At 47.8% G+C, this 20,469-nt stretch overlaps 1 protein-coding gene across 2 annotated transcripts in view; it reads left to right on the top strand.

The window, feature by feature from the left end:
- The window catches only part of dnah7 (dynein, axonemal, heavy chain 7), an 816,199-nt gene that overhangs the window by 141,265 nt on the left and 654,465 nt on the right, over positions 1-20,469 (top strand). For both annotated transcript variants that reach the window (XM_085985836.1, XM_085985837.1), the window contains exon 18: positions 17,203-17,389. In XM_085985836.1, the coding sequence (XP_085841962.1) occupies positions 17,203-17,389 (187 nt within the window). The remainder of the gene's footprint in view (positions 1-17,202; positions 17,390-20,469) is intronic.

The raw sequence follows: 20,469 nt of genomic DNA on the forward strand, positions 1-20,469 counted from the left end.
ACCAAAAGGGATTCCACTCCCTCAATGCCCAGCTGGTGTGCGACCATACTCAGCGAATCATTCAGGTGAATGTCCGGTATCCTGGCAACAGTCATGATGCCCTCATTCTGCGGCAGTCCGCTGTGCCATCTGCATTTGAGCCACCACGACAAACCAGAGGGTGGCTACTGGGCAACAAGGGCTATCTGTTGCCACACACACATGTGGACAGCATTCATACATCGAAAGCCATGCTGCCACACAAAACATCATCGAGCAGACCATTGACATGCTGAAACAATACTTCCACTGCCTGGATCATTCTGGAGGAGCCCTGCAGTACTCGGCAGAGCGGGTGTCGAGATTCGTGGTGGTCTGCTGCATGCTGCACAACCTCGCCATAATGAGGGCACAGCCCCTGCCACCAGCCATACGGCGACTAGCTGAGGAGCAGGAGGAGGAGAAGGAAGAGGAGGAGGCAAACCAGACAGCCCTTTTCTGGCTAGGCTGTCCGGAACTGACTCATCCGGCTGCGATACCAGTAAACGCAACCCCAATTCCACATTCGCCAACAGTCCCACACCTTGCCTTCCCTCTGTTACTGATCATCACAGCATCCTCAAAATTGACTCCGAACCCTATGAAGTCTTATGGCATCAGGTCGAATATGGGTAAGGAAACCTTCTGTTGATTACTACCTGCCGCCCTCCCTCAGCTGATGAATTAGTACTCTTCCATGCTAAACATGACTTGGAAGAACTAATGAGGGTAGAAAGGGCACAGAATGTATTCTGGGTGGGGGACTTCAATGTCCATCACCAAGACTGGCTTGGTAGCACCAATACTGACTGAGTTGGCCGAGTCCTGAAGGATATAACTGCCAGACTGGGCCTGCAGCTGGTGGTAGTGAGAGAACCAACACGAGAGAAAAACCTACTTGATCGTGTCCTCACCAATCTACCTGTTGCAGATGCATCTGTCCATGACAGTATTGGTAGCAGTGACCACCGTACAGTCCTGTGGAGACGAAGTCCCATTTTCACAGAGGACACCCTCCATCGTGTTGTGTGCCACTACCACCATGCTAAATGGGATTGATTCAGAACAGATCTAGCAGCTCAAAACTAGGCATCCATGAGGTGCTATGGGCCATCAGCAGCAGCAGAATTGTATTCCACCACAATCTGTAACCTCATGGCCTGGCATATCCCTCACTCTACCATTACCATCAAGCCAGGGGACCAACCCTGGTTCAATGATGAGTGTAGAAGAGCATGCCAGGAGCAGCACCAGGTGTACCTAAAAATGAGGTGCCAACCTGGTGATTTTACAACATGCTAAACAGCGGAAGCAGCATGCTATAGACAAAGCTAAGCAATCACAATCAACGGATCAGATCAAAGCTCTGCAATGCTGCCACATCCACTGTGAATAGTGGTGGACAATTAAACAACTAACAGGAGGAGGAGGCTCCATGAACATTCCCATCCTCAATGATGGTGGAGCCCAGCAGGTGAGTGCAAAAGACAAGGCTGAAACGTTGCCACCATCTTCAGCCAGAAGTGCCAAGTGGATGATCCATATCGGCCTCCTCCTGAGGTCCCCACCATCACAGAAGCCAGTCTTCAACCAATTCGATTCACTCCACATGATATCAAGAAATGGCCGAGCACACTGGATATAGCAAAGGCTATGGGCCTCGGCAACATCCCGACTGTAGTGCTGAAGACTTGTGCTCCAGAACTCGCGAGAACTAGCCAAGCTGTTCGAGTACAGCTACAACACAGGCATCTACCCAACAAAGTGGAAAATTGTCCAGGTATGTCCTGTCCACAAAAAGCAGGACAAATCCAATCTGGCCAGTTACCGCCCCATCATTCTACTCTCAATCATCAGCAAAGTGATGGAAGGTGTCGTTGAAAGTGCATTCAAGTGGCGCTTACTCACCAATAACCTGCTCACCGATGCTTAGTTTGGGTCCGCCAAGACCATTCGGTTCCAGACCTCATTACAGCCTTGGTCCAAACATGGACAGAAGAGTTGAACTCCAGAGATGATGTGAGAGTGACTGCCCTTGACATCAAGGTAGCGTTTGTCTGAGTATGGCATTAAGGAACCTGAGTAAATTTGAAGTCAATGGGAATCGGGGGGATAACTCTCCACTGGCTGGAGTCATACCTAGCACAAAGGAAGATGGTTGAGATTGTTGGAGGCCAATCATCTCAACCCCAGGACATCGCTGCAGGAGTTCCTCGGGGCAGTGTCCTAGGCCCAATCATCTTCAGCTGCTTCATCAATGACCTTACCTCCATCATAAGATCAGAAGTGGGGATGTTCGCTGATGATTGCACAGTGTTCAGTTTGATTCACATCTCCTCAGCTAGTGAAGCAGTCCGTGCCTGCAAGCAGCAAGACCTGGACAACAGTCAGGCTTGGGCTGATGAGTTGCAAGTAACATTCGTTCCACACAAGTGGCAGGCAATGACTATCTCCAACAAGAGAAAGTCTAACTGCCTCCCCTTGACATTCAATGGCATTACCATCGCCGAATCTCCCACCCTGGGGGATCCTGAAGGTCACCATTGACCAGAAATTTAACTGGGCCAGCCACATATATACTGTGGTGACAAGAGCAGGTCAGAAGCTGGATATTCTGAGCTGAGTGACTCACCACAAGTCTACAAGGCACAAGTCAGGAGTGTGATAAAATACTCTCCACTTGCCTGGATGAGTGCAGCTCCAACAACACTCAAAAATCTCAACACCATCCAGGATAAAGCAGCCTGCTTGATTGGCACCCAATCCAACACCTTAAACATTCACTCCCTCCACCACCAGCACACTGTATCTGCAGTGTGTACAATCTACAAGATGCACTGCAGCAACTTGCCAAGGCTTCTTCGTCAGCACCTCCCGAACTCGTGACCTCTACCACCTAGAAGGACAAGGGCAGCAGGCGCATGGGAACACCATCACCTCCAAGTTCCTCTCCAAGTCACACACCATCCTGACTTGGAAATATATAGCCATTCCTTCATCGTCGCTGAGTCAAAATTCTGGAACTCCCTCCTTAACAGCACTGTGGGAGTACCTTCAACATATGGACTGCAGTGGTCCAAGAAGGCAGCTTACCACCACCGTCTCGAGGACAATTAGGGATGGGCAATAAATGCTGTGCTTGCCAGTGATGCCCACATCCCATGAACGAATAAAAAGTGTCCGCTTGGCCACATTGCAAAACCAAAAGCCAACACAAAATAAACATTCCAAACCAAATCCATAAATCAAACCATGCTATATTGCATAGAAAGGTGAACTAATCACCTTAGTGCCTGTCTTCCATCCGTCTTTGCCTGTCCTCGTGCTTCTATGCAGTGCTAACCCAGTGGCTGCAGCATGGCTGGTGGAAGGCTGCTGACTTTCATTGGGGGAGACTGCAGATGGCCTTGGAGGACGACCTTGAGCAGCTCTGGGCCTAAAATGCTTGGCTTCGGACTGTACCATCTCAGCATCAGTAGCAGCAGTCTGGGTTGGCTGGCTGACGGGCAACAGCATGGGCACTAGCGGAGTGACAGAGGTGGGAGGATGAATGCTGTCATCCTGAGAGAGGAGAGCATGTTCATGCTCCACGGAGCCACTGCCACTGCCCCAGGGCGGCGCTTAAGCAATCCTAGCAATCTGTTGGAGGACAGATTGCTGAACTGCTATGACACCCTGCACGCCCCTTTGAACACTGGTATCTACAGCCATGCTGGCAGCCATCTGCGTTTGCATGGCAGTAAGCTAAGATTGCATGAGAGCAGTTTGAGCTTGCATCTCAGCAAGCTGACTTTGCATGACAGAAGTCTGAGCTTCCGCTGCAGCACACAGACATTGGGTGGCTTCTGCTTGTGCTGCAGTGGAAGCTGAAACATCGGCCATTAGATGTTGCATCATGGTTGGGTCCACAAGTGTGCTAATGCAGTTGGCCATCACTTCCACACTGGAAAGGATGGGCTCGAAGCTCTGCGCAACGCCATGTGCCAAGTTGGTGCCAAACTCCTACATACTCATTTACATTGCACGGAGGCTTTCCGGCAGGTCTGCCAATGCACCAAGAATTTAATTGTGCATACCCATCAGCCTTCTTCTGTAGCCTACCTCATGGAAGTGGTCACCTGAGTCTTCTGCAGCAGAACTCGTGTGCGACCTTGTCCTCCGGGGAGCTTGCACCTGCACTACCCTTGCCCCCTGCTCTGGCTGCAGGACACTCATGCCCGGTGTCTCACCAAGTGCTGATCCCGCGTCTAAGTTATCCCCTAAATTACGCAGAGTCATAGGAAAAATTTGATTAGTTAGTGCTAGGAATTTAGCGCCGCTCGCGAGGCGATTTTAGCACCGCTCGCGAAATTGACCAGTTGTTTTGTGGCGGCATTAAACACTACCGACATGATCTCCTGCGCCCACAGATCGTGACGTCAGTCAAGCGTGCAACGCCCCTGCCTTAGCGCTTGCCGCTAGGAACGACAGATAGAGGGGAATGTTTTCAAGCCGGGAGCGCTATTTAAAGGCGGGTGCTTCTTGCCTTTTCTTGTTGGCAAGATTTTTGCTACACGCAGATTGAGAGGGAGAGAGACGTCTGTAGAGATTTAGGGGGAAAAATTGGATATCGCCCAATATCGGCCGGGCGCAAAATTTAGCTAGTATCGGCCGGGCGCAAAATTTAGCGCCCGGCGCTAATTATCGCCTCCGACTGCAAAATTCCCCTCTATTGCCCCTGGAGGTGATTTGAGCGCTAAATCAGGCGCTACACACCTTTCTCAAGGCGCAAACATCGGGGAGTGAGGCGCTACCTCAGAACGCTACCGAAGCTCAGGCGATGTCAGTTACCATGGAAGCCAGACACAGTGGCGCCATCCAGTTCATAAAGAGGAGGGGCCATCTTGCTGGCCAGCCACACCCTACTCATTGCAGCCTTGAATCTCGGCCTAGAGAGACCTCAAAAGCAATTGTGTTGGAAGCACTAATGGATAGGCCCAGGGAAAGAGCTTGGCACTTAGGAACCTCAAAAGTGTTGCTGAGGGCCAAAACTCCTTAGGACAGTGTTAAACCTCTCCAGATGTGTCTCTCCCTCTCAACCTGGGTGTACCAAACATTTTGCCGACAAGAAAAGGCAGGAAGTGCCCGCATTTAAATAGCACTCCCCCAGCCTCTTCCCGACTTGAAAGCATTCCCCTCTACCTGTCGTTCCTAGCGGCAGGCGCTATGGCAGGGGGCGCGACTTAATATCCAGTCTGGGGCGCTACCGGGGCATTGCACGCTCTACTGACATCACGACCTGCGGGCGCAGGAGATCGTGGCGGTAGTGTTTAGCGCTGCTGCAAAACAATTGGTCAATTTCGCGAGTGGTGCTAAAATCGCTGTGCTCGGGTGCTAACTTCCTAGCACCCCGTTAGCGCCCCCCGGAGGTGCTAACGGAAGGTGCTAACCAACCGAATATTTCCCCCTATAACAGCACAGAAGGAGGCCATTCAGCCCATCGAGTCTGTGCTGGTATCTGAGCTGGTGGCTGCGAGTGTGAAATTGAGTAATGGTGCTGTGTCTTCAGCATCACTGCTTTCTTCCTCTTCTATCTATTGCTCTGCCACCACTGCCTGGCCAGCTTGCAGTTCTTGGGTATCTGAAAGGAGAAAGGCACAAGGGTAGTGTTGCGGTGTGGGGAGGGGGCTGGGAGGGGAGGTGGGGGGAAGAGGTACATGCTTACACTATCTGCAGCTTTTAAATCAAAAGATTATGTGGGATGAGGGGGAACTGAGATGTGAGAAGGAGGGTTAGGTATGAGGATGCTGTAATTTTCGATAGTTTCAGCCCCGCTGCTGGCCACAGGCTCTGCGATAGCCAGTCCAATGATGGCGACCACCGTCTCCTCCATCGGGGTAAGGTGATCCAGGTGCGCCTCTCCCCCGCCGATTAGCTCCTGCTGCCTCCGGATATGCGGCAACTTGTCCTGCAAGAGAGAGGGAAGTGAGTCAGTGAGTGTGGTGCAATGTATTTGGGTGATGTGGCTGTCATGGTTCAATAGCTGATAGTGTGTGCAAACTGTGAGATGTGGGTATGAGGCTTGCGGCAGTGGTAAGTGTGTGAGGGTGAGGTGAAGCTATGACTGTCGGGTATGAGTCCTGTTTGATAATGATTGTTGGTAGGTGAGGTGATGGGAGTGTGGTGCATTGAGCAGTATGTGAGGCTAGTGGTGCAGTTGGTGGGATATGGCATTTGAAGATGAAATCTCAGACCTTGATTCACTAGTATGAGGTCATTGAACTTTTTGCAGGACTGCATCCAGGTCCTCGGGGCTTGACTTCTGGCATTGACTGCCACGGCTATGCACTCCCACTGGCTTCTGAAAGCTTGTCTGGAGGGCCTCCTGGCCCCCTGTGGATGGATGACTTCTCTCCTCCACCAAGGCCTCCAGTGCAGTGTCAGAGAACTTTGGCGCACGCTCTCTCCCCTGTTGCGTCATTTTCTTGCAGGACAGACGCTCTTCCCCAGCCACTTCCAGCACCTGCTCCAGCCAGCATGCCCCTCCCCTTTTAGAGATGCAGGCTTGCTTTATGAAGTGGAGGCTAACTAAGTGGTGCTAACCTCGCACGAACTTGGGCTCCCTGCTGAGGCGTGCAGTCACTCAACAGTGCGTTTAGCGCTAGGCTGCACGCAACAATAATTTAAATTAGCAGGCAGCATGAAGTTTGCGTGTTGCTTGCATCAGAAGCAACGGGCACGGGCTTAATTGCGCAGCGAGATCCCCAGCACCTGTTTTCGGGGGCTATTGAATTTAGCCCCCATTCTTTTTGAACATATTTACAATTTCAGTAAAAATACGAACCAAAAGATTTTTTTTAAATCAATGCATTGAAATGTTGCTAGCTACAGGAACCAGAGTACTTTTTGCTTTTTTCCTGTAAGGATAATTTTTGCTTCTTTATCTTCGCCATAACTCATAAATTTAAGGCCTGCTATCATTATTATCGTGTTTCTGGGAAGCCTCTCCAATAGCTCTGCATCTTTTGTAAATGATGACTACCAAAACTGGGCAGACTGAAAGAAAGACTTGTATTTATATAACGCCTTCCACGACCACCGGATGTCCCGAAGCGCTTTACAGCCAATGAAGTATTTTTGAAGTGTAGTCACTGTTGTAATGTAGGAAGCTCCTACTGCAGTCTCAGGATTTGCACTCTTTCTGACTGAAAGATTGTAAATAAAATTGAAAGCTCTGAAAAACATACTTTTCTCATTTTTAAGGGGCTCTATTCATTAATACTACAAATATCACCAAATATTTCCTTTAATTTCCCTGATATTTTTTCCCCTGATTATTGTCTTTGTATCTCTTACTTTGCTTTTGTTTATTTTCTAATGTTCTTTATTCTCCATAACATTACACAGATTGAAATGTTATTTTCTCCCTTGCCATGACTCCAAAATGCCTATTTAACCACTTGGGAACTTGATGTAGATAAGCCTGAAGGTATGGTGGTGGTGTGAATTGTAGCACCAGTGTACAGTACCACAGAGTGACTGAGTACATGTTACCACTCTCAGTGACACTGTTAGACAGTGACAACTGCTCTGAGAGGAGGCCAGGTACTTTCCAACAACGTTGGGAAAAAAGTTAGAAAGTGATACTTTACAAGTTTGCTACCTGATACCTCCTATCTGTTGGCTCAAGAGTGGCTTGGGCTTGGGTGGAGGCCTGAAGCAGGGTATTACAACAACAACAACAACAACTTATATTTATATAGCACCTTTAATGTAATAAAATTACATAGAATTACATATAATATACAGCACAGAGGAACAGGCCATTCGGCCCAACCAGTCCATACTGGCGTTTATGCTCCACTCAAGCCTCCTCCCAGCTTTCCTCATTTAACTTTATCAGCATAACCCTCTATTCCCTTCTCCCTCGTATGCTTATCTAGCCTCCCTTTAAATGCATCTATACTATTCGCCTCAACCACGCCTTGTGGTACTTGCAGGGAACATAAAAACTGACTGTAAAAGCTTTTATAGATATGTGAAGAGAAAAAGATTGGTGAAGTCAAGCGTAGGTCCCTTGCAGTCAGAATCAGGGGAATTTATAATGGGGAACAAAGAAATGGCGAACCAATTAAATACATATTTTGGTTCTGTCTTCACAAAGGAGGACACAAATAACCTCCCAGAGATGTCGGGGAACATAGGGTCTGATGAAAGGGAGGAACTGAAAGAAATCAGTATTTGTAGGGAAATGGCGTTAGGGAAATTGACGGGATTGAAGGCCGATAAATCCCCAGGGCCTGATAATCTACATCCTCTAGGGTACTTAAGGAAGTGGCCCTAGAAATAGTAGATGCATTGCTGATCATCTTCCAACAATCGATGGAATCTGGAACAGTACCCATTGATTGGAGGGTAGCTAATGTTACCCCGCTATTCAAAAAAGGTGGTAGAGAGAAAACGGGGAATTACAGACCGGTAAGCCTGACATCGGCAGTGGGGAAAATGCTAGAGTCCATTATGAAAGATGTAATAGCAGAGCACTTGGAAAACAGTGACAGGATCAGACAAAGTCAACATGGATTTACAAAAGGTAAACCGTGTTTGACTAATCTACTGGAATTTTTTGAGGATGTAACTGGTAAAATAGATAAGGGAGAACCAGTGGATGTGGTGTATTTGAACTTTCAAAAGGCTTTCGATGAGGTCCCGCATAAGAGATTAGCGTGTAAAGTTAAGGCACATGGGATTGGGGACAAGGTATTGACTTGGATAGAGAACTGGTTGGCAGACAGAAAGCAAAGAGTTGGAATAAACAGGTCTTTTTCTGAGTGGCAGGCAGTGACTAGTGGGGTACCGCAGGGATCGGTCCTTGGACCCCAGCTATTCACAATATATATTAATGATCTAGACAAGGGAACTAGATGTAATATCTCCAAGTTTGCAGACGACACAAAGCTGGATGGGCGTGTGTGCTGTGAGGAGGATGCCGAGAAACTCCAGGATGATTTGGACAGGTTGGGTGATTGGGCAGAAGCATGGCAGATGCAATATAACGTGGATAAATGTGAGGTTATCCACTTTGGTGTCAAAAACAGGAAGGCAGATTATTATCTGAATGGCAATAGATTGGGAGAAGGGGATGTGCAACGAGACCTGGGTGTCCTTGTGCACCAGTCGCTGAAGGTAAGCATGCAGGTGCAGCAGGCAAATGGTATGTTGACCTTCATAGCGAGAGGGTTTGAGTACAGGAACAAGGATGTCTTGCTGCAGCTGTACAGGGCCTTGGTGAGACTACATCTTGAGTATTGTGTGCAGTTTTGGTCACCTTATCTGAGGAAGGATGTCCTTGCCATGGAAGGAGCTCAGCGAAGATTCACCAGGCTGATACCTGGGATAGCAGGAATGACGTATGAGGAGAGATTGGGTCGATTGGGCTTATACTCGGGAGTTTAAAAGAATGAGAGGGGATCTCATTGAAACTTATAAAATTCTGACAGGACTGGACAGACTAGATGCAGGAAGGATGTTCCTGATGGTCGGGGAGTCCAGAACCAGGGGTCACAGTTTAAGGATAAGGGGTAAGCCATTTAGGACAGAAATGAGGAGGAATTTCTTCACCCAGAGAGTGGTGAACCTGTGGAATTCTCTACCACAGAAGGCAGTAGAGGCCAATTCATTAAATATATTCAAGAAGGAGTTGGATATATTTCTTAAGGCTAAAGGGATCAAGCGATATGCGGAGAAAGCAGGGACCGGGTACTGAATTTGGATGATCAGCCATGATCGCATTGAATGGCGGAGCAGGCTCGAGGGGCCGAATGGCCTACTCCTGCTCCTATCTTCTATGTTTCTATGTACTGAGCTCCACATTCTTATCACTTTCTGGGTAAAGAAGTTTCTTCTGAATTCCCTATTTTATTTCTTGGTGACTATCTTATATTGCTGGCCTCTAGTTTTGCTCTTCCCTACAAGTGAAAACACTCTCTCTGGCCTCGATTTTCCTGGAGCCGTCAGGCGGGGTTTCAGGCATGTGGGGGGGGGGAAATCGCAAAAAAAGGGGGTCGCGACCTCCCCCCCCCCCCCCCGCCTGATTTCCTGCCCTGTCCGACTTTTGCCCCGGCGTTTCAATGCGACCCGAATCAGTCCCGCCCGCTGCAGGCGGGACTGGTCGTCGGGAGCCTAATCAGCAATAATTGGCATCTATAATGCCATTTTAAGGGGCCCTTGCAATTTTCAGCCTTTCCCCATGTAAACCACGCCTGGTGGGAACACCGCTGATGAAACCTGGCGTGAAGAATGTCAGTTTGCTTACTGTCAGCTGCAGGTCAATCAGGAAAGAAGAGCTTTAATCAGACAGCATTTGTAGGTTGCAGGACCTTGTTGTTTCAGGCTTGGGGCAACTTGTTCAAGGCTTAGGCACAGCTGTGGAAGGTTGGAGCCTCACACACTTCTCCAGTGTGAGCTCCTGGGAAGCCCCTCTCACCACCCTCACTCAGCGCTTCCTCAACGGAGGCATCTACCAGAAGCATGGGAGGCCTTTTTTTCCTTCCCTTCTTGGCATTAGAGGATCTCCAACAGCCGAGGAGGCTGCGCAGTTCCAGCAACAGCAGCACCAGCAACAGCAGCAGCAGCAGGAGCAACAGGCTGCGGCTCACCCACCTGAGGCAGCACAGGCCAGAAGGGGCCAGCGCATGGAAGGCTGTCGGCGCAGGAGATACCCCCCAAACATGGTTTACAGACACAGGGTGAGCTACCTCAACATGACTGAGCAGCAGTGCCAAAGGCGGCTCCGACTTTCGCGAGAGGTAGTGACTGACATCTGCGCAATGCTGCAGCAAGACCTGGAGCCCAGAGCACCAGGTCGACACTCCTTACCAGTGGCCATCAAAGTCACCACCGCACTCAACTTTTTTGCCTCGGGCTCCTTCCAGGGATCAGCAGCAGACATCAGTGGCATCTCCCAGGCGGCCACACACACTTGCATCACACAGGTAACCGATGCCCTCTTTGCCCTCGCGCATAATCACATCCATTTCACCAGGGATCGCGCAAGTGTGAGGCGCGAGCGCTTGGATTAACTCAGCTGGCAGACTTTCCAAGGGTGCAGGGCGTCATTGACTGCACACATGTGGCCCTTAGGGCACCCCACTGCAATCCAGGAGTTTTTGTCAACCGCAAAGGCTTCCACTCCCTTAACGTTCAGCTGGTGTGTGACCACAAGAAGGAGATTTTGCATGTTTGTGCCAAGTACCCTGGCAGCTGCCATGACTCCCTCAGACTACGCCAGTCTACTGTGCCTCCGCTATTCAGTCCACCAGACGAACTTCAGGGATGGCTACTTGGAGACAAGGGATCTCCCCTGCGGACTTGGCTAATGACGCCGTTGAGGAGACCAGCCAACGAAGCTGAGGAGCGCTACAACTCCAGCCACATTTCCACTAGATGCATTATCGAGCAAACCATCGGATTGCTGAAGATGCGCTTCAGATGCCTCGATAGATCAGGTGGAGCCCTACAGTACTCAGCAGCCAGGGTCTCCAAAATCGTCGTGGTTTGCTGTGTGCTTCACAACATGGCACAGCGTCATGGCTTGCAGATTCCACAGGACCAAGAGGCTCCTCACAGAGCCGCCTCGGATGAGGATGATGCTGAGGATGATGCTGAGGAGGAGGAAGAGGAGGAGGAGGCGGCCGAAAACAAGCATCCTGCAGAGGCCCATCAACCAGCGGCACCATTACGCGAGAACATTGCTGGCCGGAATGCAAGGAACGCACTCATCCTGGCCAGATTTGCTTAGCCTGGTTATAGTAATCTGGGATGTAATGTTTAAGTTATCCACCAGATGGAGCCAAATACTAAGGATTCACATTCACCAGTATTTAAGGTAATGGGTCATGTAGTCAATGTCCTGGTACACCAGTTATTAAGGTAATGTGGCATTGCATTATGGGTATGACTCAGAGGTGAATCCTCCATCTTGCCATCGTGCAGTAAGAAATGTGTGTTTTGCTTGCAGCCTGTAAGAGATGTTTCTCTGGTACACCGGGTAATTAAACAGTTGGGTTTTGTTCCTAATATGTCGCTTCTCTCAGTTTCTGACCTTACTACTCGGATATCACACTGGTACGTCAAACACTGTAGCCTCGCTGCTTCTTACCTGACCATGGACAGTGGCCCATCCCTGCGCATTTCTACCTATTTGACCAGCTTGCTGACATCTGCAAGTAATTCTAAGGCCTCAATGTGAAATCCCCATTCGCCAAACGACAGACGCCACAACTGCAGCAGTTGCCATCAGATTTTATATGTACAAGTAACTGATGGCATTAAAAGTATATACAAAACTTTTCACCCAAGTGTCTATCCTTGTGATCAGTGGTGCTTTATTTTTCTCTTATGCGTGCTCCTACGTCGTGGTACCCCTGTGGCTTCAGCAGATGTGGAGGCCCCTTGCTCACTTTCCTGCTGCTCCTGTCTCGACACCTTTGGCGGGCGTACTCTGGGGTGGCGAGCCTGTGAGGGCTCGCCAGCAGTCTGCTGCTCCTGTGGCTGTGCAGGGGTTGAAACGCCTATCTCACTTGGGTGTGGACTCCGGCGGGGCTCTGACCGAGGGCTCTGAAGTGCAATGGAAGTGTGAGCGCGTGGAGAGGAGCCCCCACTTCCTTGAGGTGTGCCAACAACCTCCCTCTCATGGGTCAGCTCCCCCTCAGCGCCTGCAAGTGGCTGGAGAGCACCTTGCTGCACATCAGGGGGGCCATGGGGACCCGTATCTGCACTGGAAGTCCTGCTCAGAAGGACTTCCATGAAGGTCTGGTTTCGGTGCTCAATAGATGGCCATCGCTCCTCAAGGGATGTCATTCTATTCTGAGCACTCACCATGTTTTCTATACCCTGGCGACTAAGCTCCTCCATGGCCGTAGCCCTCCTCTCCTCGGCCGTAGTCCTCCTCTCCTCGGCCGTAGCCCTCCTCTCCTCGGCCGCAGCCCTCCTCTCCTTGGCGGTAGCCAGCCTTACCACGGAGGTAGCCATCCTTTCCGTGGTGATGCGTTCATGCGCCAATGACTCCACTAAGGCTCTGCTCATGTTCGCTATGGACTCCTCCATTCGCTCCACACTCGCAGCGACCCTGGAGACAAAACCTGCCAGAGACTCCTGCATCTGTGCATGGAGATCCATCACCTCTTCTCTTGCGGATGGACCCAGAGGCATAGGGTCGACATGCAGCTGAGCTGAGCTGGCAGAGGCTTGCGCCCTCTGACGAGGACTCTCCATTGCTGTCCCTGTCTCCACAATCTGCTGATGCTCACTTGTGAGCTGTGATACACCAGGTGACAACACTACTCTATGTCCCGAAGGTCCCCCCAAGGTGTGAGTGTCTGCGCTGGTGCTGGGTGCGCTTACTTCTGCTGACGCTGCGCCCTCAGAGGTTGGAGCTTCCTCTGAGGAGTCTGGCTGCACAGCCTCTTCCTCCTCGACAGTGGGGACGGGGGCTCTGGATGGTCCTGTGGGGGAGTAAAGGAAAGACTTAGAGATGTGATGCCAAGGCTACATGCACATTGGATTTTGCAGATGCTGATAAGTCCAAATGATGTAGCTTCAGAATCATAACAGCAACTCATGCTATGTCAATGAGAGAGATGGAAAACTATTCTGTCACCAGCTTGCGGGCTTGCTCCTGTCTCTCCTTCCCCAGCTTCCGCAGGCACGTCAGCCCCAGCAATCGCCATCACTGCTTCCTCCCAGGGGGTCAGGTGGGCAATTGAGGGTGGTCCTCCTCCGGTCCTCGCTCGCTCTCTCCTGTTGTGAGCTCTTTTCCTGCAATGAGGGAGACAAGTGGAGTTTGAGTGAGAGTGCAGGAGTGAGTTTAGAGATTGCATAGCATAGATACTTAGGAGACAAAGATGGTGTGAGGCTGCAAGACCAAGAGCCCTCCCTGTGTGTTGTCAGTTGTGTTCCAAGCATCAGAGTGAGAGGCAGTGTGAGGGCTGCATGGTGGAATAGTTATGTGAATGTGAGCATAGAGAGGGAGGGAATGGGTAAGGGTGCATGGATGTGACTGTGAAGTGGGATGTGGAGGAAGAGAGTGCTGAAGCTGAGTGCTGTTGGGGAAAGGCAATGGGGATCAGGTTGAGGGTGATGGAAACTTCATACTTACTTTTCCTGTACGGTGAAGGTCATGGAATCGCTTCCTGCACTGCATCCATGTTCTTCTGGTGACTCTCTGAGAGTTCACCTCTGCTGCCACCTCCATCCAAGCAGCCCTGGTCTCATTGGGAGGCCTCTTCCTCCCTGACCTAGGGAAGACGACCTCCCTGTGGGCCCTAACCCCATCCACTAATGTCTGCAGTGACGTTTCGTCAAATTTGGCGGCAGCTCGGGGTCTGCCACTGGCAACAGCTGACGCAGGCTCCTCTGCCATACTGGACGGCTCGTTGGGAAGCCTGCAGAGGTTGAAAAGCTTGCTGTAGACTTTTAAAGTACCACGAATGATGACATCATACTGTGGGGCTTTCTGACTACAAATAGTCAATTAGCAAGGGTGCCCACACGCTGGAAATTAATTGGCCAATTGTGCGAAAATTGCATCCAGCTGGCAGACCCATTTAGATTCGTGTCGGAACCCCAACATTCGGGGAACCCGACAATTCCCTGCACCTGCGGGAAAATCGGCCCCTCCATGTCTACTCCATCAAAACCTTTCATAATTTTAAAGACCTCTATTCGGCCACCTTTCAGCCTTCTCTTTTAAAGAGAAAAGAGACCCAGCCTGTTCATCCTTTCCTAACAGGTATAACCTCGCATTTCTGGTATCATCCTTGTAAATCTTGTTTGCACCGTCTCCAGTGCCTCTATATTCTTTTTATAATATGGCGACCAGAATTGTTCGCAGTACTCCAAGTATGGTCTAACCAAGGTTCGATACAAGTTTAGCATAACTTTACTACTTTTCAATTCTATCCCTCTAGAAATAAACCCTAGTGCTTGGTTTGCATTTTTATGGCCTTATTAAGCTGTGTCGCTAGTTTTAGTCGTCGTTGTACGTGTCTTCATACTGTTCCCTTTGGGGAACTGTATGAAGTGGTGGAAGGATTTCTGGCTGCGATTAACGCTCCTTCCGTGACCGTAACCATCTTCGTACCAGCCATTAGGGTGGTTAGTCCTATGGCGGGAGGGTTTTACGGGCTCCCACAACCCATACGAGGGGGGGGCCACCCACACCCACGGACGCAAGTATCCCGCTGGATGTCAACCCAGAATTTAGAGCCGGAGCTCCGACTCCACTTGCCAGGACTATCTGGAGCGGGGTTCGAAACCCTACGCCTTCTGGCCCAGCGGCGGGGTTGCTACCGCTACGCCAAAGGCCCACTCCGCTAGTTTTAGTGATTTGTGTATTTGTATTCCGAGATACCCTTTGCTTTTCTACCCCATTTAGATTCTTATTTTCCAAGTAATATGTGACCTCCTTATTTTTCTTACCAAAATGTAATACTTCACACTTATCTATGCTGAAATTAATTTGGCAATTATATGCCCATTCTGCAAGTTCATTAACGTCTTTTTGTAATTTGTTGCAGTTCTCCTCAGTGTTGACTATCCCCTCCCCCAATTTGGTGTCAGTCGCAAATTTAGAAATTGTGTTTTTGATTCTAAAGTCTTAATTGTTAATATAAATATTAGCTGCCAAGGCTCTAAGTTCTGGAATATCCTGCCTAAACCTCTCCGCCTTTCTACTTCTCTCTCCTCCTTTAAGATTCCTTAAAATCTACCTCTTTGACCATGCATTGGTCATCTGCCCTAATATCTCCTTATGTGGCTTGGTGCCAAATTTGTTTATAATGTTCTGTGAAGCACCTTGGGATGTTTTAATATGTTAAGGGCAATATATAAATACACGTTGTTGTTGTTGTTGTAAATGGTGACCAACAGTGGTCCCAGCATTGATCCTTGTAGGACCCCACTTTTCACGTTCTGCCACTCTGAATAGCTACCTTTGACCCCTACTCTCTGCTTTCTGTCTTGCTGTCAGCTAGCTATCCATTCTGCTACTTGTCCCCTGACTGTGCATGCTTTGACCTGATTCATTAATCTATTATGTTGCACCTTATCGAGGCGTTTTGGAAATCTAGATAAATTGCATTACCCTTGTCTACTCTCTCTGTTACCTCTTCAAAGAATTTAGTGAGGCTGGTCAAGCAAGACTTTCCCTTTCGAAATCCATACTGACTTTTCATTATTTTATTTTTGGTTTCTAGATGTTTTTCTATTTTTCCTTTAGTCGGGATTCCATATTTTCCCTACCGCCGAGGTTAAGCTGACTGGTCTACAGTTCCCTGGATATGTTCTAGCTCCAATGTTCTTGCTGAGCTCTGCACGTGCGCACGCGGCCACACAGTCATCTGCAAGGTCCCGTGCAGGCTGCTCACCGGCTTTTACATTGTAGATACAGTGCATGCACAAAAATTTGAATGGGGGAGGCAGGAGGCAGTGCAGCTTTCGGGGGATATTGTCTATCTCCCTTCTTAAATATAGGTATAATGTTTGCTATCCACCAGTCCTCTGGCCCTACACCTTTTTCTAAAGAATTATTAAATAAGTGTTATAGTGCCTCTGCTATATCTTCTCTAGATTCTTTTAAAATGCGCGGATGCAATCCATCCGGACCAGGGGTCTTATCCTTGTAGTTTGATTTGTTTATTTAATATTTCTTCTCTTTTTATTTTAAATGTGGTTATATCATTTCTAATCTCATCTTCCGATGTCTGTTTCCTTGGTAAATACTGAAGCAAAGTAATTATTTAATATTTCTACCATTTTGCTATCGCGGCCTGTGATTTTATCCTGTCCATCCCTTAGTGACCCTATTCCCATCCCGACTTTCCTTTTTTTTAATACAAAAGCAAAATACTGCGGATGCTGGAAATCTGAAATAAAGAGAGAAAATGGTGGACATACTCAGCAGGTCAGGCAGCATCTGTGGAAAGAGAAACAGAGTTAACGTTTCAGGTCGATGACCCTTCGTCAGAACCCTTTCTTTTTTCTTTTATGTGCCTGTAGAATATTTTACTATTTTGCTTTATGTTCCTACCTGACATGGGGTTCGTGCTATACAAAAATCAGAAAGCAAGAAAAATAGGACTGTAGTTAGAAAATCACATACCCAAAAAATAATGTAAGTCCAAATGTCTGTTTTGTGTAACACAGGATATGGGAAAGTAAATTATTGCTGCTGCAGGAGATCATGGATGAATGCTTAAAAGTACAGGCAACCTGGCTATACCTGGAGCCTATTTTCAGCTCCCCTGACATCATGGCCCAGATGCCTGAAGAGGGAAGACGGTTTACTGCTGTAGATAAGACTTGGAAAGAACTTATGAAACTAGTTTTAATGGTAAGTTAAATAATAATTGAATGTTAGTGATAATATTACCACCCAGGTAAATGATAACTAACCGCAGCGGAAGTGAAGACAAAGTCTGCATTTATTGGCCTCCATCATATGACGCATTCTAATTTACATTAAAAAAAATAATTGCTATGTTATAAATGCTCTTTCACTGATGCAAAAGACCTTATTGAGCTACTCAAAACTGCAAAACTTGTGACTTAAGGATTCCTTACAATTATTTAATCATTCCAATAATCTAATACCACCAATATAATGTTCTTATATTTTTTCTTAGCAATTTTTTCCCATCAATTTTCACTCCTCCCATCCTCTCCTGAAGACGTTGAACCCTGGTTAGGATACGCCTCTACCAGCATCGATCGCTCTTTGGCACCTTGCCTAAGCATGCCATTATTTACATTTAAGTCTCATAATGATGCGGTTGAAGCTCAGTATTATCACAATTGAGCTTGAACTTATTCTCGTCTGATACCCACACACGTGCACTTCCAGTGGGTTGATGGATAGCAATCAAGAGTGGGTATGCTGCCCAATTTCCTTACCCTTAATCCAGTACTGCTGAAGCCAGTTGTAGCACTCTAATACTGCCCTAACTGAGATTAGCTAACTCAGCACAGATCAGGTATTATGTACTGGGTCAGATATTCACTGTATAATCTCCCTGAGCCATTGGGGAGCAGTTATATTTTTATTAAGTCATTATTGTGTGAAATCTTTTCTTTTAAAGTGCTTATCTTTTTCATAGTGAACCACCTGGTCTTAAAACAATATTGTATTTGTGATACACAGTAAATGACTGAGATCATAAGATGATCTTTTCTTGCAGTATAATTTTTACTGCAGGTTAGTTGATAATTTATGCACATTGAACAAGGGAAACAAATCTATAAATTAAATCAAGTTCAGAAAAAATGTGCATCTTGCATTACTTTACAAAACATTACAAAAGCTAGTATTTGTTTTGATTCCCATTTGTCTGCAGCCTTCGGCACTTAAGCACCTGGATATCTCTAACTGATGATATATCCTACATTTGTTGTGCAACTATGTAGTGCTGTTGTGATTTGTGTGTGTGCATTTTATAGATATTGGCCCCGAATTTGCAGTCAGTATGACATCATACTCTCAGAGTACACCATCATACCGCCTTTGAAACTGACCGCAAGTTCAAGCGCTTGCGCTAATTCCGAACTTGCAATCTGTCAAGTTCCGACTACACACAGGCTTCACTGTGTCGTTCACCTCCTCATTCAAATCAACATGCTGATGAAAAGTTGGGCTAATTGCCCATCTGCTGCGAGGTAATTACGCTGAAAGATTTAAAGTCTTGTGCAGCATAAGGGGACCGGATGAGATAATTGTAATAACAAAAAGATCTGTAACAAGACAATGCTATAATGGGAGATTTGTTTTAAGAGGTTATCACAATGAAGTGTTTGTAAGCACACTGAAGAAAGCATTAAATGAGTGGTTTGTAACCTTTTTTTAATGAGAAGTTAATAATTAGAGTGTAAAGTAATGAAAAACTTGCATAGAAACATAGAAGATAGGAGCAGGAGTAGGCCATTCGGCCCCTCGAGCCTGCTCCGCTATTCAATGCGATCATGGCTGATCATCCAAATTCAGCACCCGGTCCCTGCTTTCTCCCCATACCCCTTGATCCCTTTTGCCTTAAGAAATATATCCAACTCCTTTTTGAATATATTTAATGTATTGGCCTCTACTGCCTTCTGTGGTAGAGAATTCCACAGGTTCACCACTCTCTGGGTGAAGAAATTCCTTCTCATTTCTGTCCTAAATGGCCTACCCCTTATCCTTAGACTGTGACCCCTGGTTCTGGACTCCCCGACCACCGGGAACATCCTTCCTGCATCTAGTCTGTCCAGTCCTGTCAGAATTTTATAGGTTTCAATGAGATCCCCTCTCATTCTTCTAAACTCCAGTGAATACAAGCCCAATGGACCCAATCTCTCCTCATACGTCATTCCTGCCATCCCAGGTATTAGCCTGGTGAATCTTCGCTGAACTCCTTCCATGGCAAGAACATCCTTCCTCAGATAAGGCAACCAAAACTGCACACAATACTCAAGATGTGGTCTCACCAAGGCCCTGTATAACTACAGCAAGACATCCTTGTTCCTGTACTCGAACCCTCTCGCTACGAAGGCCAACATGCCATTTGCCTTCTTAACCGCCTGCTGCACCTGCATGCTTACCTTCAGCGACTGGTGCACAAGGACACCCAGGTCTCGTTGCACTTCTCCTTCTCCCAATCTATTGCCATTCAGATAATCTGCCTTCCTGTTTTTGCCACCAAGGTGGATAACTTTCTCACAGCATCCTCCTCACAGCACACACGCCCACCCAGCTTTGTGTCATCTGCAAATTTGGAGATATTACATCTAGTTCCCTTGTCTAGATCATTAATATATATTGTGAATAGCTGGGGTCCAAGGACCGATCCCTGCGGTACCCCACTAGTCACTGCCTGCCACTCGGAAAAAGACCCGTTTATTCCAACTCTTTGCTTTCTGTCTGCCAACCAGTTCTCTATCCAAGTCAATACCTTGTCCCCAATCCCATGTGCCTTAACTTTACACGCTAATCTCTTATGCGGGACCTTATCGAAAGCCTTCTGAAAGTCCAAATACACCACATCCACTGGTTCTCCCTTATCTATTTTACCAGTTACATCCTCAAAAAATTCCATTAGATTAGTCAAGCACGATTTACCTTTTGTAAAGCCATGTTGACTTTGTCCGATCCTGTCACTGTTTTCCAAGTGCTCTGCTATTACATCTTTTATAATGGACTCCAGCATTTTCCCCACTACCGATGTCAGGCTTACCGGTCTGTAATTCGCCGTTTTCTCACTACCACCTTTTTTGAATAGTGGGGTAACATTAGCTACCTTCCAATCCATGGGTACTGTTCCAGATTCCATCGAATGCTGGAAGATGATCAGCAATGCATCTACTATTTCTAGGGCCACTTCCTTAAGTACCCTAGGATGTAGATTATCAGGCCCTGGGGAGTTATCGGCCTTCAATCCCATCAATTTC

Source organism: Somniosus microcephalus, chromosome 4, assembly GCF_052327205.1.
Source record: "Somniosus microcephalus isolate GS21.2 chromosome 4, FLI_Smic_1.0, whole genome shotgun sequence".
In the NCBI taxonomy this organism is placed as follows: Eukaryota; Metazoa; Chordata; class Chondrichthyes; order Squaliformes; family Somniosidae; genus Somniosus; species Somniosus microcephalus.